Source organism: Podarcis muralis, chromosome 10 (assembly GCF_964188315.1).
Source record: "Podarcis muralis chromosome 10, rPodMur119.hap1.1, whole genome shotgun sequence".
Classification (NCBI taxonomy): domain Eukaryota; kingdom Metazoa; phylum Chordata; class Lepidosauria; order Squamata; family Lacertidae; genus Podarcis; species Podarcis muralis.
This window is the reverse complement of record NC_135664.1, coordinates 56,782,437-56,805,860: the sequence shown is the minus strand read 5'-3', so window position 1 is coordinate 56,805,860 and position 23,424 is coordinate 56,782,437. Positions and strand designations below refer to the sequence as shown.

At 44.6% G+C, this 23,424-nt stretch overlaps 1 protein-coding gene across 2 annotated transcripts in view; it reads right to left on the bottom strand.

The window, feature by feature from the left end:
- Positions 1-12,443: 12,443 nt before the first annotated feature.
- The window catches only part of PKP2 (plakophilin 2), a 47,596-nt gene continuing 36,615 nt past the window's right edge, over positions 12,444-23,424 (bottom strand). Inside the window, exons 7-13 of one of the 2 annotated variants that reach the window (XM_028746661.2) lie at positions 20,131-20,248; positions 19,587-19,748; positions 18,845-19,015; positions 17,331-17,484; positions 16,332-16,521; positions 14,368-14,443; positions 12,444-13,274 (exon numbers count right to left, since the gene is read on the bottom strand). In XM_028746661.2, coding sequence (XP_028602494.2) covers positions 13,206-13,274; positions 14,368-14,443; positions 16,332-16,521; positions 17,331-17,484; positions 18,845-19,015; positions 19,587-19,748; positions 20,131-20,248 — 940 coding nt within the window. In that variant the 3' untranslated portion in view covers positions 12,444-13,205. Of the gene's footprint in view, positions 13,275-14,367; positions 14,444-16,331; positions 16,522-17,330; positions 17,485-18,844; positions 19,019-19,586; positions 19,749-20,130; positions 20,249-23,424 lie in introns of both variants that reach the window. The other variant, XM_028746659.2, reaches the window with a different exon arrangement.

Genomic DNA, 23,424 nt, shown 5'->3' with positions numbered 1-23,424 from the left:
AGAGACTCCCTTCTGAATCAGCATGAAGCCCCAGAGCTGGAACTTCTACAAATCTGAGGGAGTTTAAGAAGAATGATGCCTCCACTAGGGGTAACGCCAAGATAAAGAAGTGTTCCTGATAAATTGCAACAGAGCTGAGCAATCCAAGGCCATGTAGTAGAGATAGCCAAATAAGAGAACGTCCAGTAGACTCCTCAGGGTCTCATGCTCCTTCAGGGCCAGGATTCCCCCTATCTAGAGTTTACGTTGACAGATTAGAGCCAGTCACATTATACGGTGTTTACATTTGGGTGGGACTTCACAACTGCCAAAACATTAGTCTTAGATATAATTCATTATCGACTCTAAATGTATTGTTCACATCAGAAGGTGTGCTAAGAGAATTATTTGGAAATTGAACAGAAGGAGAGGCTTACCGAAATGTTGTTTTACATCTGCTACTGAGGCAGGCTCAGGGTCCTTGTATCGTATTGAAAACTTAGATCCAGGGACCTAAGTTTCTATGGGACCACCCGAACCCTTATGTCTCAGCTCAGTCACTGAAATAATCTGCAGGAGCATCACTGGTCATGCGCCGAGTTGGCGAGACTCATTTGACAGCAACAAGAAATGGCGCTTCTATTGTGGAACGCTCTGTCAATAAATCTGGAACAGGCACCTTCTGAGCCAACTTTTAAACAACTGCCAAAAACCTTTCTATTCCACCAGGCTTAGACAGGCACTTAATAATACACATTTCTGTAACAGCTGATTTCTTATTTGAGTCTTTTAATATAGTATTTATTGTATACATAAAATTGTTGTAAACCACTCTTGATTTTTTAAAAAATGAATATGTATTGCGCGCTCTCTCTCTCTCTCTCTCTCTCTCTCACACACACACACACACACACACAGAGAGAGAGAGAGAGAGAGAGAGAGAGAGAGAGAGAATGAAGGCAGGACAGAGGAGAGATTTATTTGAGAGTTTGGGGCTTATTTTGGTTGTTATAGCCAAATGAATTTACACTGGATCCAGTGCCGGATTTACGTATAAGCTAAACAAGTTATAGCATAGGGCCCCACTCTCTTGGGACCCCCAAAAAATTTAAAGAAAAAAAACCTGGATGTACATTTCCAAAATATAAGATAAAAAACAAATAAAATAAATCCTATTTGTTATGTGCAAATGGCTTTAGATACCCATGAGGTCCATAAATTACCATATAGCATATATTCAACACAAAAAACTGTTGACAATTTGTTGTTGACAAAGGACAGCCCCATTACCTTCAGTAGCTTAGGGCCTCATCAAACCTAAATCCGGCCCTGACTGGATCTAAACCACCTCTTGCCCGGTGTATCTGCACACTATAAACTGGTGAAGCTCCTGCTTCGTAAAGTAAACTAAAAACCAAACTGAGGCCTGTGTTGTGTATTTGGAAGATTTGCTTGGGGCTGGGTCTGTGAATCTAGATGTGACTGTGTAAACCAGTGTTTAGAAATCTTAGCTCAAGTCAGCTGGCTTAGTCAGAAGCTCATATTGCTGAACAGCATATTGCCGAACAGACCCATCTTGGGAGCTCTCTAAACAGGAAGCTCCATGAAAGGTAGTATTTCTGGCTATTTAGGATTAGTCAGACCCTGCACATCCGAGGTTATTTAGAAAGAAAAGAATATCCCAGCAGGGGCCCGATAGGTAAGGTTCAGTTTAGTTAGAGGGCCAAGCTAGGTGTTATGGAGGCAGTCTTATTTTATCTCCCTCCTATCTTCATATTCATATCTAAAACATATGATTAATGTAAATAGATACTGTACTATGGAATGCTTTCCCAGCGGAGATTAGGTAGGCATCCTTACTTTAGACATCCTGGCATCTCTTGAAGAACTTTTTACACAGGCAGGCCTATGCAACTGTTTATACACATTTTTATTACATTCACAATAAATTCCCTCCACATTTCCTCCAAGGAGCCCAAGGTGGCATACACTGTATTCTTCCCTTCCCTGTTATCTCCTGACAACAACCCTGTGAGGTAGGTTAGGCTCAAGAACTGTGACTGGCCCAATGTCACAGCCGATTGGAGACTTGAACGGGGTCTCCCTGTCCTAGTCCAACACTCTAACCAAAACTCCACACTAGTTTGATTGATTGCTTTTTAAACTCTGCCGTCATATTTTCAAATTTTGTGCTTCAGCTCAGAGATGCAGGGCTCCTGCTTCTTGTCGGAAGTAAAGCCGGTATATATGAGGAAACCTTGAGCCTGATCTTGAGAAGTTGCCCCTACTAGCCTGACACAACGTGCTACAGGACAAAAAGGACATGGCAAACTTGTTTTGCATTATGTGTTATATCTAAATCAGATAAAAGTCTGGATTCCAAATAATTCCATTTCTGCAGTTGTAGACCCCCTCACTGATCAGAAATTCTAAAAGGCTGCTCAGCAGACTCCTGTCACCGAGATGTTTGGGTAATCCCCTTTTCTGGGCAATAGGCTTATGCGCAATCACAAGCCTTTGCTAAATTACTATGAATAAAGCAAGATCTTGAAGATGGAAGTATTTAGGAATGATGGGATATAAAAAACAATCTAGCACATTAGTGCATCTTCTTGCATAAATAGGATTTCTCAGAGTCACCAGAAGGTGTCTCACAGCACAAAGAGAGCACTTTTTAAAATATTCACCTGTATCAAAATTTGCAAAATGATACATGATGCATGGTATAACTTTTGGCACTAGGTCTTCAGAATTTTCTAAACTTGAGGTTCTCCACTCATGTTTTAAGGTGTAATTGTAAGGTCTTAATTTTACCTGAGAGAAACGGTGCATCACATACTCTGTACTCTACTTTTCCCACAAGGAGGGCCACTAGATCTTTTCCACCCATCGCTTCCATTTTCTGTTGTTCATTCCAACAAGCAAATAATGGCACGGGTGAATTCTGTGTAAACAGTTCAGTGAAACCTAATGCAAAACAGCTGGGCCCAGTTTAAACACAGCCTGCACATGGGTGCAGCTTTCCTTGTGTGAAATCCAGCCAGCCATCACAATGAAACCCCTCATGCAAAGGTTTACGCCCAGCAGGAACCAGCTATTGTTCATCAAACACAGCTAAATTGTTCTTTACAATTGTTCCTCCCAGTGCAGATCTGCTGACCCATTGTACATGAAGGCACAGCACCTCGTAAGACCAAACCAACACTAATCTCTGAGCAAACACCCCCACCCCAACATATCTTCTGCTCTCTTCTCCCTAGCTAGGGTGAAGATTGATGTAAGAACTTTGAATGTACCTTTACTGCCCTAAGAAAAGTGTATTTCTTTACTGGAGTCCTGTACATTCTTGTGACATGACAGATATACCTCCCTTGAGAGGAAGAGAATGAGTGGGCAGAAATAAATGCAGTATATTAGGGGAAATTGCTTGCAAAAAAATGTGCATATTGAAAGACATTTGCACTAAGATGCTGGTAAATTTTCACAAGCACTTTGAAAAGTTCATAAAGTGATGTAGAAAGGTGGAAACGTGAAACTGAGCAAAACTCAAACTGGAAGATTTGCTAGTCCCCCTCAACGTATGACATATGATAACATCTGAAAGGGGCAAAAGTTCTGCAACTGCTATGCAGTAGTTGCTGTGACATTTTGAGTTTTCTTTCTTTCTTTTTTAATAAAAGTGTATGCCGCTTGATTGTAAAACAACAACCCTCAAAGCAGTTTACAATGCCTGGTTAGCACATAATGCTAAACCAAACTAATACTTAAAAATCACAGCCACTTCACTCTTCCTCTAGGATTTAAACTGTGCTAATTCCGAACTTGTGCTCATAGTTCATCTCCTTCCATACATTTTAGCTTGCCACTCACAGAATTGTAGAGTTAGAAAGGACCCTGAAATAAAAAAAAAAAATCAAGGTCTTATATATAAAAGATAAATGTTCATAACTGCATATATAAACCACATGTCTGAAACCCCACAGAAAAAGTCCTGAAACCATTTTGTCCCTCCCAAATTGACCTCAAATATTTCTCGGCAAGGTCGAAGGAAAATGGGGCATAAGGACTCTATATGGGCTCTTGGATACCCCATAAGGGAAAAAGGGCAGATTTTGTTTACAACAACCCCAAGGGTGATCTAGTACAAACCCCTACATGGTTTGTTAAGAGAAAGCAAGCAACGAGGTTGGCTTCAAGCAATGCACTGCCAAGGCAAACCATGACTGAGCTCCCATAGTGTGCCAGGAGAGAGGGGTGAAATAGTTGGTCATGATTTTCTCCCTGTGCCACAGTGTGTTTGCTTGCTAATGGTACGCCATCATTTGACTTCATGCTACATGCAAACTGGGCTGCTAATTACTGAACCCTGAGGGCAGGCAGCTTTTGAAAGAAATTCTGGTCATAGTTTGAAGACACCAGAATACTAAACGTGCAGGAAGAATGTTGTCAGGCCTTGTATTTTTTTCCAGATAGCTTCTAGCTTGCTTTCTCCCCCCCCCTCCTTTTTTTTTTTTTAACATCAGAGGGAGTGACCAGCATTTGTCAAAATAAATTACATGATTTCCATGATTTATCCTTTCTCCCCAGAAAACCTGTTTAGCAACAGTGGTGGTGGAGCTAGAGAATGGGGCAAGAGAGGTTTCTGCTTTTTGTAAGAGTATAATCAAATTTTGCTTAAGAGCAAATTGTACTTACCAAATGTGCTTGTGTTTGGCATACTGTATCTCAGCTTATAAAATGCACTCCCACCCCGGGAGAGTATCACCTTTCGCCATTGCAATCTCATGTCATAGAAATGTGCTGTAGCTCAATAGCAGACCATTTGCTTTGCACGCAGAAGGTCCCAGGTCCAAGCCCTGGCATCTCTAGGTAGGACCAGAAGAGACTCCAGTTTGAAATCCTCAAAAGCTGCTGCCAGTCATTGTAGATGAAGCGAGATGGGCAAATGCTCTCTGTATAAGGCAGCTTCCTGTGTTCCTAACTCTGCTTCTAAAGGGCTCTAAGCAGGGATGTTGGCTAAGGGGTGGACCACCTCTTTCAGCCCACCGACTGCATTTCCACCTGGGCAGCTCTCCAGGGACTGCAGGCCAGTGGTGGGCAGGGATGGAGCCAAAAGTCGGCAGGGCAACCCTTGTGCCTCTTGCCTGTGTGCAGTCGGCTGTTTTCCAGACAAGTAGAGTCATAGATTTGTGCCCACACACCTCCACCCTTCATTCAAGCAAGCAGAAGGCATTGCTACAGTGCAAAGACATGAACGTGCAGGGCAGGGCTGGTGAGGGTTGTGGCCTGGAGAGAGGTGGGGTGACCTGGGAAGGAGGGCACAAAGAGAGGTCTGGAGGACCACACTGGACCCTTAAGCTCAGTCCCCACTTCTGGGGCATACTGTCTGGGGGTGACTGGAACTCCCGTCTGCAGTCCAGTAGAGAGTTGTATGCAAGAATGCTCTCCTCGAGATGGCTCAAAGCAAGTTCTGCCTGGGAGCTGTGAAGTCTAGAGCACAACTCCCAAGTGAAGAAAAAAAAAATCAAGCTCAGGCTGGGTACACACCATACATTTAAAGCACCCTCTCAAGAATCCTGGGAACTGTAGTTTGCTAAGGGTGCTCAGAATTGTACCTCTGTGAGGGGGTAAACTGCAACTCCCAGGATTCGGGGGGGGGGGGCTTTGCTTTAAATATATGGCATGTACACAGCCACTTGTATTGGTTTCTGGAGCATCATACAGATGCATTTGAGTCCTTTTTGGTACTGTCATTTGTCTTTTTCTTTTTGCATGCTTGCTAGCGCTCATTCAACACTACTAATTCAGAAATATAGCATATGGTTCATTCATGCTTCTACTTACCCTGCTGCTTCCACCCAGGAAAACCTGCTGTTTACTGCTGAATTGGAACAATTGTGTTTTGTCCGGATTGACATTTGCTCCAATTCAGCACAAAAGAGCAGGTTTTCTGGGGGGAAACAATGGGGCAAAGGCAAAACTACTTGGACCCATATCTGGAAAGCATGGGAAAAGCAGAAAATCACTTGGACCCATGCTTTCTAGTCACGGGACAAGTGGAAATGTGGATGAGCCCTACGGTTGTGTGTTGTATGTCAATTGCATTATAATCAGGTCAGCCTGGTAAGTGATGCTTCCCCCCCCCCCCCATAGACCTTTTGAGATGTTCAAACTGTGTCCAGTTAACAAACATGTAGGGTAGAGCCTGCTGGTCTTTGACCCCCAGCACGTGCTCATTGAATGCCATTTTGACTTCTGGAACATGGCTTAAGAACATAGGATATTGCCTTATTATACCAAGTCAGACTATTTGTCCACTGTCCAATATTGTCTACCCTGGCACTTGGTTTCAAGGGTCTCGGACAGAAAGAGGTCTTGTTCATCACCTGCGGCCTAATCCTTTTAACCTTTCCTATTGACCATGCTGTCTGGGTCTGATGGGAATTGTGGTTCAGGGATTGAAACGGGGACATTCTGCATGCACACACACAACGGAGGCATGAATGAGGCTCCCTGTGTGTGAATGATAGGCAGGTCCAGATTACTCAAAGAAGCCCCATCACAAACAGGGAAGATCAAGGGCCCAGGCATTGCAGTCAAATGTTGAACCTACAGCTATGGCTGGCTAGATTTAAAACGGGGATGTTGTTTCTTGTTGGCCAAGCTAGTTTTGTTGTTAATGCTTAGGCTCAGTGCTGGAAGAAGGCAGTATCATAGTTGAATACATTAAATGGAGGAAGGGTGCCACACAAATGGATATGAGTGCCTGCATATAATTCAGTACTTAGTTCTTGTATTGTCAGACTGACCTTCCCCTGCCTTTGCACTTTCCTACTTTCTTGCATTCTGTCTTTTTAGCTTGCGAACCAAAAGGCAGGGCGCATCTTTTAAATTTCAGAGAGTTTTTACGTGAAGGACTATTTTTCTGAAAAGCGGGGCCAAAATCTAAGAAATAAAGCAGAGGCTGTTCACCTGGGGCTCTCCAAATGTTGCTGGACTGCAGCTGCCATCATCCATGGCCACTGGCCACGTTGGCTGAAACTGTTGGGAGTTATAGTTGAGTTTGGATGGCTACAGGTGAGCCACCAATTTTAAAGAACAGCTACTGCTTGGGAATATGCAGCACTTCAGGTTAAAGCTGTCTCTGTCTCCAGTCCAAAAGCAATCCGTCAATCTGAAAGCAGAGCCGTTGGAAACAGATTATGACTGGGCGTGGGAAAGTTAAGAACTGTATCATAGTACAAGGGCAGGTAAAGCCCGTTGTTTATCTCTGGGGTTCATGCTGAAGCATAATAATAATGTAAGCAACACTGGCATTAGGGCTTCCTGCCAACAACTGAATGAGCTGTTCTCTCCTTTGTGCAGGATTAGCCCATGTGCTGCCTTCTAGTTGTTCCTGGACTCCAGTTCCCATCAGCCTCAGCTGTTCAGGGATTATGAGAGCTGTAGTCCAACATCAGAAGGCTATCACACGGTCTAGCCCTGTCTTGGGGCTATACTAAAGCTAGACTCAAAGCAGCACCAGTGAAAAGCAATACAGTGGAACCTCGGGTTACATACGCTTCAGGTTACATACACTTCAGGTTACAGACTCCGCTAACCCAGAAATACTACCTTGGGTTAAGAACTTTGCTTCAGGATGAGAACAGAAATCACGGTGCGGTGGCAGTGGGAGGCCCTGTTAGCTAAATTGGTACCTCAGGTTAAGAACAGTTTCAGGTTCACGGGGACAAACAGAAGAAGACGCCTTCACCCCAGTATGGCTCCCCTTTATCACATACACAGCCCAACAGGACAATGACAATAATCCACCAACAGCATACAAATCAATATGGCTAACCTGATCCAAAACACCCACCCACCTCACTCACACACGAAAACAAAGATCACCACAGCCAATCACAAGCAAACAATCACACCCTAGGCCAACCCCAACCTCTCTCACCACCAAAGGAACACAAGTGAACAACACAAACAACGCTGACACCAAACTCTACACACACTAAACATAATAGAAACACCGCCACCCGACCCCACCCCACCCCCATCCATCTTCCCTCTCTCCACCCCCCTTTCTTTTTTCTTTCTTTTTTCTTCTCCCCCTAATGCCTCAACAAATGAAACGGATTTGTAAAAATGTTACATGAAAAAAAAAATTCGAGGCACTACACTTCTGTAAAACAAGAAAATCCTTAATAATTTTTTTTTTAAAAAAAAGAACGGACCTCCAGAATGAATTAAGTACTAACCAGAGGTACAACTGTAGAGTAATGTTCTGTGCTCCTTGTTCATGTATGTTTGCATTTAATAAATAGGATTTCTCTACTGCTTAATCATCAAAACCTGTAAGCCGTTTGCATCAAATAAATTGTATTGGAGATACATGGGCACAAACTTGCATTTGCTGCTTTGTAAAAAAATAATAATGGGAAGCTCTAACAACAGCGCAATCCTAAACCTATATACCGTATTTTTCGCCCTATAGGACGCACCGGCCCATAGGACGCACCTAGCTTTTGGAGGGGGGGGGGAATCAAGGAAAAAATTTTTATTTCCCCCCCAGGTTTGCGCAGCCATCCCCAAGCTAGAAGAGGGAGACGGAGCGCTCCGTCTCCCTCTTCTGCCTTCAGGGACAGCCTCTCTAGCCTCCGTGGGGCAGCGGCTTGCCCCGCTGTCCCCCGAGCTTATGGGGCTGGCGATGGGGAGAAGCAAGCTTGCTTCTCCCCCCCGCCAGCCTCCAGATCAGGTCGGGGAATAGCGGGGTGGCGGCGCTCCGCCTCCCCACTATCCCCCGAGCTTGTGGGGCTGGCGGGGGGGGGGAGAAGTAAGATTGCTTCTCCCCCCCCCCCCGCCAGCCTTCAGATCAGGTCGGGGAATAGCGGGGTGGCAGCGCTCTGCCTCCCCACTATCCCCAGAGCTTGTGGGGCTGGCGGGGGGGGGGGGAGAGAAGTAAGCTTGCTTCTCTCCACCCCCCCCTCCGCCAGCCTTCAGATCAGGTCGGGGAATAGCGGGGTGATGGCGCTCCGCCTCTCCGCTATCCCCCGAGCTTATGGGGCTGGCGATGGGGAGAAGCAAGCTCTCCCCCCCATAGGACGCACACACATTTCCCCTTCATTTTTGGAGGGGGGAAAGTGCGTCCTATAGGGCGAAAAATATGGTATTCAGCAGTCAATCCCACTGATTTCAATGGAGTTTACTCCCCGGTATGTGAGCACAGGACTGCAGACTTAAGTGTGCATAAGCACAGGAGAGGGAACTCAAAAGACAATTTCTAAAAATACTGGCAGCTCCAGTGGGTTCGACACACTCCCTTTGGCTCTCAAAAGCAAATTGCTCAGCAATGCAACAACAAACAGAATTTCACAGCAGGATAGAGCAGGTCACACCCTTGCGTGACTCTCCTGGCTTCTTGGAGAAAGAATGCATTGCTGGGAGGGGTGTGAGGAAGGGTAAATAAATATCTCCTGGCATATACTTAGAAAAACAGCTATTGTAGATGGCCAGGATAGCTAGAAATAAACTAGTATGAAAGGGGAAGAGACTGACCGTTGCAACAACAGAAAAGGAAGACTTATGAAGGCGCATAAACAAGCAAGCAAGTGAAAGTACCAGCCAGATTTGATTGCAGTGAATCTACTGACCCACAATTCCCAGATGCACCACACAGCACAGTTAGCAAGGGATTTCTTCCATTAATACCCCACCTTTCTTCCATCCTGGACCCCAAGGAGGCCAGGCAGCCACCCATCCAGGCACTGAACAGATGCAGGCCAGTTTAGCTTCAACAAGGTTGTCACCTGGACAACCTTGGATGTACCTAGAGAGTGCTGTCCTCCTTACTGGAGTGAGGAAGACATTTTTCTTTTGAGGGCCACATTTCCACCTGGATGCCAGTGGGTCATACCCAGCAATGGGTGGGTATGGATGCAGAGGGACTCTATTGCTCTCCCTGCCCCACAAGCTGTTAGGAAAGAGGAAGAGGTCTGAACTGATTGCTTTTGAAATGTGGCTGAGGCCCACCTACACAACACACACTTACCTGAGAGGAAGCCTACTGAACCCAACAGGCGACATCCAGCATTAGTCATACTTCATTAAAATCAACAGTAACAAGTCCCTCCATCTCATTCAGTCTACTCCAAGTACAAACTAGCTAGGTATCACCTAACAGGTCTATTTTCCAAGCAGGCACATACAGGATTGCATTTTTAGGGAACACACACACACACACACATTGATAATCTCAGTGTGGCTGCCCCCGTTTTGCTGAGCAGCGCCCCTGCTGAGATATGACAGGTGCCCACTCCTTACTTTCTGTAAATCACTGAGACATTTTTGTTTCAACAAGCTTTTCCAGTTGTATGAAAAGGTGTCTGCCTTAGGTTTATAAACAATAGAACATGAACACCTACTTTCAAGGTTTCTTTGAGCTGTTTTCAAAACCATTTTTAGCAGTTTTAATTGTATGCTTGTAATCACCACTTGAGGTGAGTGTCAAGGGCGATTCAAAAATTCGCAATCATATTTCTCATTTGTTGAAGAAAAACCAACAAGCCATATTTTCATTTGCTTGATATAGGAAACAGCAGACAACTGCTGTGTTGCCAACTTCTTTTATGACCCTGGATCCTGTGCCTTTAACAGCTGCATGCCATGCAGAAAATGAGCAGGGAAAACCTTTCCCAGTGGTTGAAATGAGCCAAAAGAAAGCAGCTTCTGCCCGTACTCAAGGGAATGCAGGCAATTTTCATGCAAGAAGAGGATGAAGTTTCCCTCATCGAGTTGCACTCTTACTAATTGTTGCAGTAGTAGAAACTTGTCAACTTCCCTGCTCCTGTGCCTTTAACAGCAGCAGTGATACAGTGGTACCTTGGGTTAAGAACTTAATTAGTTCTGGAGGTCTGTTCTTAACCTGAAACTGTTCTTAACCTGAGGTACCACTTTAGCTAATGGGGCTTCCCACTGCCACTGTGCCGCCAGAGCATGATTTCTGTTCTCATCTTGAAGCAAAATTCTTAACCTGAGGTACTATTTCTGGGTTAGCGGAGTCTGTATCCTGAAGCGTCTGTAACCTAAGGTACATAGAAATGTGGTAGAACATACTTATTCTGGCAGGAAGATAAAGCAAGGGGGAAAGACTGGACTGCTTCATTTCAGAATGTCAGGCTCCTGTAGGGCTGTGAGACGTTCAGCTGGCCTCTGCGCTTGCGCCTTCAATTGCAAAGAATGAGCAGATTCACAGCATGAAGACAAACTTCAACTGCTATTTTCTGCTGCAGATCAAGCGGCTCTTAGAAGGCACTGCTGCAAAACCTGGCTGAAAAGCTAAAAGACCAAGCCTGCTCCTAAAGGCACAGGTGAAAAGCAGGGTTGCCTATTTGTTTCTAACAGGTTCCTTACTCCTGTTTAACACCAACTTGAAGGTGGTTTCAGGTGACCTTCCCCCCATGTGTTCCAATACTGTTTGATAGAGACTAGTCTCATTGCCAAAGTGCCTGGCAGCCATGCCCCACTGTCTCTGCATTCAGCACACATGCAAAAGGGCTCTATGCACCTCCAGTGGTACATTCCTAGAGGCCTTCTTTGAATGCTCACATGCTGGAGGGATGCATAGCTGTCAACTTACAGATTTGAAAATAAGGGACCAGCAGCCTTGAAAATAAGGGCCCAGCAGCCAAAATAAGGGACCTGCAGCCTCACCTGTTCCAGGCACTCCAGTCTTCCTGTCCTCCTGCAGTCTGGTCAAACTCATGCTGGTAGCTTCGAGAACACTGTCCAACCAACTTTGTAACCAGAGGTTCAACTGAATAGAATCTGAATCACATGCACCACAAGGCCTATGCAGCCTCAACTTAAGATGGCTCCCCGGCCTGGCTTTGCACTGCAAAGTTTGCAGCAGCACGTGCAACAAAATAGCGTCCAGCATTCAAAAACCCCCTCAGCTTGCATTAACTAGCCACACACAAGGCATGCAAGCTCCACCCCCCAGTTGTTCTTAGACTTCTTATTGGGTGAGCAACACAGCCAAGCAACACAGTTGGAGCCTCCCTCCTCCCTGGCCGGAAGGGAGGGAAGGAGAGGAGCTGCTTCCTTTGAAATTTAAGGGACATCATTTAAGGGACATCCATCAATAAGGGACAGCAGCGGGACATGGCGCTGGAATAAGGGACTGTCCCTTCAAATAAGGGACACTTGACAGCTATGGAGGGATGTGGCTGGTAAACATTTTGCTAGAAGGGAGCAGGGCTAGTTCCTGTGTCCCTCCTGGCCTGCCCATTCTCTGAGCATGTGAGCCAGGTCATCTGAACACCTCTTTTAGCAAGCAATGATGCTATCTCTATGCTGTGATAAACATCCATGGTTGATTTTTTGCAGACCAAGCTACTGCAGCAAGTCAGGACATTTTCCTGTCCTGCTGGCAAACTTAAGGAAAAGGGAATAAATAATCACACACGAAACATGAATTGGTTGAGTCCTCAAACTGAATAGTCTTGTGATTTGGGACACTCACAAGTGTGGCTGTCTAAAAGAAATACAAAAGGGGAACCCCCAAGTTCACAGGCATTTTAAAAATAGCTCCATTGGTACATTCTTTCACTTCCACATTGCTAGAAAGTTAGGTTTTAGCAAAAACACACACACATATGCAGCAATGGTCATTGGAGCATTATGCTAAAAAACCCCCACAACAGCCCAGGAAAATGTTTCAAAAGCAGTCTATAAAGGATCTGCCTCCATTTTTCAACAGATCTGGCAGACTAGGGCAGTTTTGTAGGAAGCACTGATTAGTAATTAGGCATAGCAAAAAACAGCAAGCAAAAAAAAAAATAATTCATAGAAATTTCTGAAATCCCATTTTCTTTGGTTATTTAGTTTCTCATAATATAAAACCAGGATACTGAGTTGATCCTTGTCCAAAAGTGGGCCAACATAAAATGTGTGAATGGTTGTAAATATCAGAGTTGGTACTCAAATTATTTACTTTGATGCAACTTGAACGGCCGCAGGATTTGCAAATGAGTCTTGAGTTCAAAAGGAATAAGAAGCAGTGGTGTAAGACAGAGATTATCTGGGAAGGAAGGGGGCACTTTCTTCTGGTTATCCTTTGGAAAGTATAAAATCAGTCTCTCGGAGGATGCCGTGCAGCTCTTGCTGGTGAGTTAATGCTGAAGATATGGTAATACCATTTCCTGCATGGTCTCATCGGTCCTTAGGTTGCCTACTTTTCAGTCTTTCAGTGAATTGTAGGCTCTTATTGTCTTGTTATTGATGAAATCAGTCTTCTTAAAGTTAGCCTTGTAAATGAAAAATAAATAAGAGAGATTAAACCAAAAGAGTTTAAATTCTCCCGCTTTCACAATATTAGAACCCACGGCCATCCATGAACACATGGAGCAGAGGTGGTTTGGGAAAGATGGATCTGTGCATGATGCAGAAAACAATGTTTGTTTCAGACCTCTCTACAGAGCTGACCACGTGGTTTGGAGGAAGATATGCAAACACTACTAGGCAAACAGCTTTCTGAAGAACTTGCAGGATATTTGGGTAAGAAAAGGGAGACAGGAAATTAATACTTTTAATGAAATGTGGATGTAATGGTTCTAGGGGTTGCTCATGCGTAAGCCGGTGCAAACACCTGGCTGGGTTGCCTGAGTGAACCTTTTTCTGTCCGGACAGCCACTCACCCGTGGCTGTCTCAATCGCTGGCAGAATCCGTCAGTGGGCGTTTCTTAAACTTCTTCCAGCAAAGAAGCTCTTTGACGCCTAGTCTCCTCCTACTCTCTCTGCGCGAAAGCCTTCTGCGCAAGGAGGGCGTAGGCAGCGGAGGACCCCTACTCTCCCCGCTGGTCCCAGGCAAGGAGTCATGGGACCGCCTCACCGCTTCCCCCATCTGCCCCCCTTCTCCACTGGTGCTACGCTGATTCTCTTCCCCAGAAGATGGGCTGCCTCTCCCAATCCCGGGACGCTCTCTGGAATCCCTCTGGATTTTGCTCTCTCCCTCCGGCACTGATGGCAGTTCCCTGACAGTGGACTACCTTTATTACTTTTTCGTACAAAACACAGACTAAAAGTTCAGAGAAGAAACTGCTTCCTTTTATTATGAAACACTGAACTTTTCTTTAATGATTATACTTTTAAACTGAAGTATTAAATTAAGAGAAAATGTGTCACTGGCTTGTCTCTTGAATACTAAGGCTTCAATCCTAACACACTTAACTGGGAGTAAGCACCACTGAATCCAATAAGGACTTACTTGAGAGTAGACATGGTTAGGATTGTGCTGTTAGAGAACTGACTTTGCAAACAGACCTGTAATACTTAAAATCAATTGAAAAACACCTGTGACCAACAGGAAGGTTATCGCCCCAGAGCTAGATGACAGCTTACCTTTTTGTAGGCACTGTGGAGATCAGCATGGGACCACAAAGAATACAAGAGGATGGAAGCAGCTCTGCCGGCTTTGCTGAGAAGGAGAATAATAACAACAGCAATCAGCATTATTTGCAAAACAGCTCAGCTAAGTTAAAAAGAACAGGCTTTGCCCATGGGGCATTGCGTCTCAAAAAGACACAGGAAGGTACACAACAGAAAGGGGGAACGAAGAGGGAGGGAATCTAGGTTAAAAGGTAGGAAAGGAAAGAAGCACAAGGAACGAGACATGTAGATTATTATTAGTTTAATGCTCATTAAATTTATGCAGCTGCCCATTCCCTGGGTATAAAATAGTTTAGACAGCTGATCTAAAACACAGCCCAGGTGAATAAAAAGGTCTTCCTTCACCGGTCACTAAAAAGACCATGGATAAAGCAGCAGGTAGCCTCTCTGTGGAGGCTGTTGTATAGCAGAGGTACTAACCCCAAGAAGACCTTCAATTTGGTACTTGCTCACCTAATTTCACTTGGCAAGGGCACCTTGAACCAAGCCCTGAAGAGGAACTCAATGTCTGTGTAGGTATATACAGAGGAAGGAGGAGGTCTTTAAGGTGGATTTCAGGAAGCAGTGAGTTGCCAAAGAGAAAGGGGAGTTGGAGAAGGGGTGATGCAGGCACAAAATACAAATCATAACCTGAGGTTTAGCAAGGAGGAAGGGATTTTGGCAGAATCAAGATGATGAGAAGGCAAATGGGAAAGAGACTTTAGAGAAGATAGTGTGAAGATATTTAAAAGAAAAAGAGCAGGAGCACATGCTGCAGTAAACCAACAGAGAGCAACAGAGGGAATGTAACAAAGAAGAAATGTGGGCAAAATAAGACACAGAAAAGCCCCCGCCCCCAGCAGAATCAAGAATAAAAGAGGGGCAATTATTATTGGGTTGTATCCAATGCTAGTTATGCAAAACAGAGAAGTTAAATATACATGATTAACTTAGATTCCATTAACTTCAATGGGTTTAGGTAGATGAAATCCCCATTATTATTATTATTATTATTATTATTATTATTATTATTGTTGTTGTTGTTGTTGTTATTTAATTAATTTCTTATCCACCCTTCACCATGAGATCACAGGGTGGATTACATCAATTTTAAAAACACAGTTTAAAAATCAGTTGAAAGCAAATAACCCTACTCAAGAGGATAGAAATGAATATCTGTCTCTCTCTAGTATCAAATGCCATGGTAAAGAAGTGTGGCTAAGAAAAAGGTAAAGCAGAAAGAGAAAACAAGAAGAAATGAGAGAATAAAATATTTCCAGTGGAGGGAGATTGAAATGGATGCATTTTAGGAATATATAAAAGTTGGAAATGGCACAACACTGGCATGGGTTTGAGAACTAGGTCTACAATGCCAGTGATTCTGTAAGAAAACAAAGGGATATAGTAACTGGACCACATAACTGCAGGCAGAAACAGTATTAAGGAAATGTAGTTATCACTTGAGTGCAACCTCTTGAAAGTATTGAAATGTTTTTATATCAATCAAACCACTCACTAAACTCAATTGCATGCTGATGCCAACCTAAACAAATACAGTGGTACCTCGGGTTACAGACGCTTCAGGTTACAGACTCCGCTAACCCAGAAATAGTACCTTGGATTAAGAACTTTGCTTCAGGATGAGAACAGAAATTGCAAGGCGGCGGCGCGGCAGGCCCCATTAGCTAAAGTGGTGCTTCAGGTTAAGAACAGTTTCAGGTGAAGACCTCTGGAACGAATTAAGTACTTAACCTGAGGTACCACTGTAATTGCTCACAGCAGAGCATGCCAAGTATTGCCCTGAAACAAGGTAGTTCTTTAGCACTGCAGGGATACCACACAGGGATCTCTGGACAGCAGGACAATGCTGTGGACACTGCTTATTTTATGCTTTTTTGGGGGGCGGGGGGGGGCAGGCATATATGAAAGTGGCTCACCTGTCACTCAAGCTGATGTTCAGAACCTTTGAGATGCCATCAGAGTTCAAGAGAAGCCGAGCATTCTGGGAGCTGTTCTGAGTCAGGTTGTATAAAGCGTAGCAAGCGGAAGCCGTGGTCTCGTTGGCAATGTCAGAGGTTGGGGCAGCATCTGGAAGCACGGCGACCAAATCTGGCAACACTTCTCTGGCTAGAAGGTGAAACATGATGTGCCCTTAGAATCCTCAAGTTTAAAGCTCTGCAGCTGTCTGCTCAAACAGTATCCAGCAAGTAATATTCAGCATTTTTAATTTGCAAAACACTTTAGATGGAGTTTTCTTTAAAGATGCTTACTCCAGAAAAACTTTATGGGGCATGACACTTTTTCATTAGGTTTATCCAGAGGTTGGCTTCTGTTTACCAGTGATCCACTGTGCATCTAGGGCCCCACTCACCAGGGTGAGTAGAAGGGCCCCCTGCGATTATCTGAGGACTTTTTAAATGTGTCCCCTCCACGAGAGGTCCAGAGGGTGGCAACATGAGAGGGGGCCTTTTCTGTGGTGGCTCCCCGCTTGTGTAATGCTCTCCCCAGAGAGGTTCACTGGCACTGACATTACATATAATTAGGTGCCAGGTGAAAACGTTCCTCTTGACCGATTAAACCATCTATGGACTTTGTGCCGGGGTTATTTGTTCTGGAGTGGGGCACAGCAGAGGTGGTGCCAGTCCAGTCTTGATTCCCTAGTGTGAATAGGATTTGAATGCCATTATAGAGCTAATGGAAACAACCATCACAGATAAAACACCACAAACTGAACTTCCTATTATCCTAGATAGAAAACATTAAGATGAATGAAGTCCACACACGCAGCTGTGATTGTTTATTAAGGCAAACCTTTATTATTGCTATTATTAACGGAAGGGGATTCATCAAGCTCAGCTTTCTTTATATACTTACCATGCATTTCACAGTAATCTGACACTGAAGTAATTTTGGCCAGCCATTGCACATTTATTTACCTATTTCATTCTGCAGCGAGGTGTTGCGAGACAAGTTCCTGAGCAAGGAGACGGCCGTTTTCTTAACACTTGGACAGCTCACATGCAGCATGTTTCGAATACTTGGGAGGCCATTGGCCTTCTTGACAATGACTTGGGCTACTCCAAATGGCATCTGTCAGAAAACACACACAGCTTCTTCAGGCATAAGCGAAACCACCAGCACGGCCAGCTGTCAGAGATGATGGGAGTTGTAGTCCAACAACATCTGGAGGACACCATGTTGTTCAAACGTGTCTACACCATAGACTTAGCAGGTTTACAAACCATTCCCTCTCTCAAGGACAGCTTCTGCTCTATGGTAAGCGACAGGAATTCTCAGCTCCCATATCCAACTATAGTTCCCAGGATCTTTTTTGGTGCAGCCATGCCTGCTAAACTGGTCTAAACCAATTATAATTTCATTGCATGCCACTGAGAGACATTAGAGCTAATTCAGTTCCGGAACTGTGCTAGACACCTAATAGGACGTCCCAGTTCCATTTCAGCCTTTGCAAGGTGCTCCCGCAACAATATTGCCGCCTGCCCCCTATGCATAGCAGATAAGGAAAGGGAATAGCCTGGTCAGAAATAGTGCAGCTGGTCTCAGAAGAAACTTCTTTGGTGGATGCAGCAGCACTGATGGTTGCTGCTCAACTAACATTGGAGAGTGGAGTTAAGTGACAAAGGCACAGCAGGAGAATGATGCGAGATCCAGCATGGAGCAGTATATCAGACTAGGACAGAGATAGGGAACCTGTGCTGGGGTACAGCTCCATAAGCATTGACCATCTTGGCTGGGGCTGATGGGAGCATCTGGAGGATCACAGATTCTCTGAACAGGGTTATTGTGAGGACAAAAACATATGCCACATGAAGCTCCTTTGAAAGAGGATGGGGGAGAAATATATATATATAAAATGCACAGCACAGGGGACAGTGATGGCCTCAGGTTTGTATGCATGTCTGCTGGGCAAGGGCCCCCCTTCTCTTCCTTCCTGCCAGTGCCACCCTGTTCTGCCTCTGCTTCTAGTAACAATGTTCCACTGCTGCCTAGGGAGAAAATGGCAGATAAATGAGTTGGTGGCAGCTCTTGTTCCTTCTGCTTCCTCTCTCTTACACTGTTCTCTGGTCCTATCCCTCTGGAGGCAGAGAGATGGAGGGGGTGAATAGGTAGCCATGGCAAGAGAGGACCACCACTGGCACCAGGGAGGTCCGGCAATCAGCAGTGGAGCTTCCTGTTGAGATGGGGGCCCAACAATTCCAAGCCCTGACTCTGGCCCTGGAAGTTCAGAATCAGATCTCCTTTACTGAACAATGTGAAAAGCATTTCTTCAGATGATATTTACTGGAAGATCAAGGAGGCAAACGTAGCTCTCAATACAGCAGGAAACTGTAAATCCCTCTCATGAGGTCATCAAAAACATATTGAACTACAGCCCCTCACTGAAAGGAAAGCAAAATAAAAGGGGGGGATCCCCTCTCTTTCTACTTACAGGTCCACTTCCTGCTGTGAGGTTCTGCAAAGCTCCCAGCGATGCTTCCTGGGTAAAGTTCCTTGTGCTTTTTGCTATTAAGGACAGATATATCCTTATCAGGGTGGAATGCCAGAGGGTTTCAACACCTCGGGGGTTGCTCTTTTCCTCAGGGAGCGGCAGGTCCTGCTGCTGCTAAACATGCAGATGCATTAAACCACAAGAAACAAAACAGTTAACCCCCCCCCCCCCAGTAAGGCTCACCCTTCTGGATCTAACCAAAAGGAGCACAGTGCTAACAATGGGCTGCGAATCCTAAATCAGTAACCCTGAATCAGACTGAAAGGCTGTCTGAAAATCCTTTCAGGATGAGGCTCAGCAGGAACTAGACATTAAGACAAACCATTTTGTCTGTGAGTCCATCACAGCATCAGAAAGGACCACAAGGCTGTCTATTTTAATTTCCTCACTGAAAGGTAGGGCTGTCCATCCGCCAGCCCCCTCGCTCTGTGTAGCTGAATCAATGAAACACATTGTCAGCTGTGGCAGGAGCTGCCATGAACCTCTCCCCCTGATCTGGATGTTGTTGCCTTCAGAGCAGATGCTTCTGGAGAAGCCTGGCAGGAGCACTCTTAAAGGGTTTCAGACCAGGGTCTTGCACAGCCCTACTCTACCTGGAAATGGGACCTTCTGCATACAAAACGTGTCCTCTGCACACTAAGCTGCTTGAAGCTCCTTCCCCCAAATAACAACCCTCTATTACCTGCTTCGCTTTCCTGCTCCTTGTTCCAAAGCATCCAATGCTGCTGTCGCTAGTAGGAACATTTCTTCTTTGCATGTAGATATTCTGTGCATAGCTACCAGGGAGTTCGGACTCCAGTTGGTAGGAGAGATTGTGAAGGATGCACACACAGTTCTCCGTGGCCTGGAAGGGAAAACAAATGTGCATTATTCTGGCTGTGTAAATAACTGGAAGCAATCGCTAAAGACCTGCAATGCACTTTTGTAACTTAGATGCCTGGCCTTAGAATTTCAGAACATTGCACTGTTGTCTTGATTTTCTCCAGTGGTAGCCAAGGTGAAAAGTGCCCCAAACATTTAATGTCTCAGGTCAGCTCTGGATCCTGAGTAGGGCAGCCTTCCCTCATCTGGTGACTTCTAGATGTTGCTGCACCACAATCCCATCAGCCCCAGCTGGCATGGTCAATGGTGAGGGATGATGGGAGTTGTAGGCCATCAACATCTGGCACCACCTTGGTTATTTCTGTCCTAGAGACTCAGAAAATCCCTTCATTTAGAAAGCTTACCTTATCATCTGGCTGGTGGTCTGCAGTGGTGCCTTGGATATAATACACCAGCGATTCAATCAACCCTTCACATTCTCTCATCTTTTTCCTCCCTTCAGGGCCAGCAGAGCTCATGTTTCTACAAAAAGGAAATTAAAATTGGTTACAAGGATGCTGTACAATCAGCTTCAGCTCTATGACAGGTTTCTGTTTCTATAGCAGAGGGTGCTAGGTCCCTGGGCAGAAGGGCTCCAACTTCAGGTTGCTACCTAAGAATACACTTAAAAGGCAGGAAAGCAAACTCAGCACTTGGGCCTGGAGATGAATGAAAATGCTCTGGTTTATACAGGAGGAAATCAGCTCTTCAAACAGCCAGCAGGGAACGCCAATGCAGTGCTTTGCTTGCACTGATGATGCAATCTGTAAAGATGAGAGCTGTGTTGTTTACCCAAGATGGGCAGCCTGACCCTGTGCAGACTTAGGCATAGCTAAGCTCCAGTGAGCTTAGGCACACTTTCCCAAGAATTGGGTTGTTAAAGTTATAACTCATCCAAACGCTGTTGTGTCTTGGGTGGTTATCCTGATCCAAGCTCCTTTAAAATTTCTAACAGGCCAGAAACAGCAAGAATTTTCCTACCATAAGACATAGGATCTACAGGCATGTTTCCAGCAATTTGGTCCATATTTTTGCTTTCCATTATTATGCAAAAGCTCTTCACTAGTCAATGTGCAACTACCACTGGTAGCTGCATAGCACTATTGATGCAACATACAGCAGACAATACAGCAGCCTTCTATTTAAGCACAAAGAAAATACACACAATTTAGGATCCATCTCGATGAAGGAGTCCGTTCTTAGGTTGATTCTAGTTACAATTAAATCCCCCAAAGCTTCCACCATTGGGCAAGGTCACCACATATGCCACAGTGTGCCTTGGAAGCCACACCCCCTCTAGCAAAGCTGTTTATGCCTCCTTGCGACTCTAAAGTACCTAACTGGTGTATAATTGGCGATTTGAACTTATTTCCTGTGTTTCATTAAAGCATGTTATCTGCAAAACGTCCTCTTGAGAATTCAATCCATGTTTATAGGAGAGCAATTCCCTTTAAAGACAGCAAAGTGTATTCATCAGTAAATATACATAGGATTGGGCTGAAAATATGAAACTAACAAACTGTTTTCTTCAGCCTCCTGTTGATTGGCTTGCCTCTTTACAAATAAAGGTTAAAAAGTGTGTTTGTGTGTGTGTGTGTGTGGGGGGGGGGGAATCAGAACCTCACACCAGTGAATCCATGAATAAAAGGCAGCAATATACACCACTAAAGCAAGTTAAAACACTAAAACATAGTTTTTAACAAATGGAAAAGTGTGGTGTAATTACAGATAGCCATAGGGAAAGCCTTGATAAAGGATCAGAGTAGTGTCTTCTGATCTCCTGCCCCAGCAAAAACTGCATTCTGAACCAACCGAAGTTCCTGAGCTCTCCTCTCAGTCAGCCCTAGCCTAGTTACAGTGGTACTTCAGAAGTTGAACAGAATTCGTTCCGGAAGTCGGTTCAACTTCCAAAACATTCGGAAACCAAAGTGTGACTGGCTCCTGCAATTGGGTTCCAAAGAACGTTCGCAAACTGGAACACTCACTTCCGGGTGTGCAGCGTTTGGGAGCCAAAATGTTCAACTCGCAAGGCGTTCAGGATCCAAGGTACAACTGTACTTCTGAACACTGCCTGAGGACTTTTTGTCTTCTCCTCTCTATAAACTCCCAGATCATTATTAGCACAAAAGCAGCCACCACTGTGCTCTGTTTTACACAGAGATGCCTTTTGCCAGTTTGCAAGCTTTGTTGACAGTAGCATGTTTGCTGTGGCCTTGCTCGTGCACACAGAGAGTTTTGAACACTGATGCTTGAAGAGCAGTGCAGTGGGCGGATTTCAAAACAAAGTGAGTAGCTGCAGTTACAGAAGAGAGACATTGACAGTGGCCCTGCTGCTCTGCAACACGTGCATTTCTCTCTCTGGGGGCATGGCTCTGGAAATACAATGGTTCTGCTGATTTTCTGGGTGGTTCAGCTTGAATGGGAAATGCTGAGCCACGAACAGCACATATTGGCTAACATCTGTGACTTCACAAACACACTACCCTCCTCTAATCCCTGGAACAGTGTTATGCCACCTTTTTTTTTTAAGAAGGCAGATGGTACCACCTGGTGATGTGGGGATATGTGAGACATAGGGCTGAAAAGGAGGAGTTTGACTTACTGGTATGTATATCTATCACACATCTTTCAAAACTAGACTTGTGCTATGGTGAACAAGCTGCTACGTGCTTTTTTAGTAGCTTACATTTCTTACCCAACTCAGCAGCTGGAAGATGGCATACAACTCCCAGCCTCTCCTGGTACTTTTGTTTTTGCTTTTTTGGCTACAGAACAAAGATGTTGAGATCTGAGCATGAGAGAAAGAGCAGGACTTGCTTTGTGTAAATCGGCTTGTTTAACAGCTGAGGCAGAACGTTTTAAGGAGGTAAGCCTTAACAAAAAAATTTAAACCCCTCCAATTTGAATGAATATTTCATGCCAAAGAGAAGATCAGATTCTTCAGTGTTTATAGTGTAACAGAAAGCCTTGTGTTGGACACAATGCCAGTTATGCAGTAATTAACACAAACACTACAACAAAGGCAAAATGTCAAACATCTATCTAGTCCTTTGAATGTCTAAGGAAATAAGTTTACTTTGCTTCCCAAATTTATTCCACAGTTGGAAAGTGAAGCAAGCTCAACAATAAAAAACTGCACTCAGAACATGTGGTGGGCCGGACTATATTTTGAAAAAAAATATAAAAATGAACGAATTCCTATGCCCAACAAATAACCCAGAGATGCATTTTAAATAAAAGGACACATTCTACTCATGTAAAAACACACTGATTCCCAGATCGTCCATGGGCCGGATTGAGAAGGCAATTGTGCCGCAGGTTGCCTACCCCTGGGATAAACATATTGATGTACCTTGAGAGGAGCAGTATATAATTAAGAAACTGGTATTTGTTGTGCCATTCACAAACTTCACTCCAATATCAGTTGTAGGAAATGAGGAAATGATAACTGTGTACACAGAGAGGCGTGTTCCTGCAAATCAGGTACTGGGCCTCTATAACAGCAGCTGTGTTGATAGCTGAGGGAGAAAAACACACACACACACACACACACACACACACACACACACACACAGAGACATTGTGTCCTGGGTAGGCAAGGCGAGTGAAATCAAAAGGGACATGCTTGTTGCCTAACCATCTAACAAAATTGGTTTTAC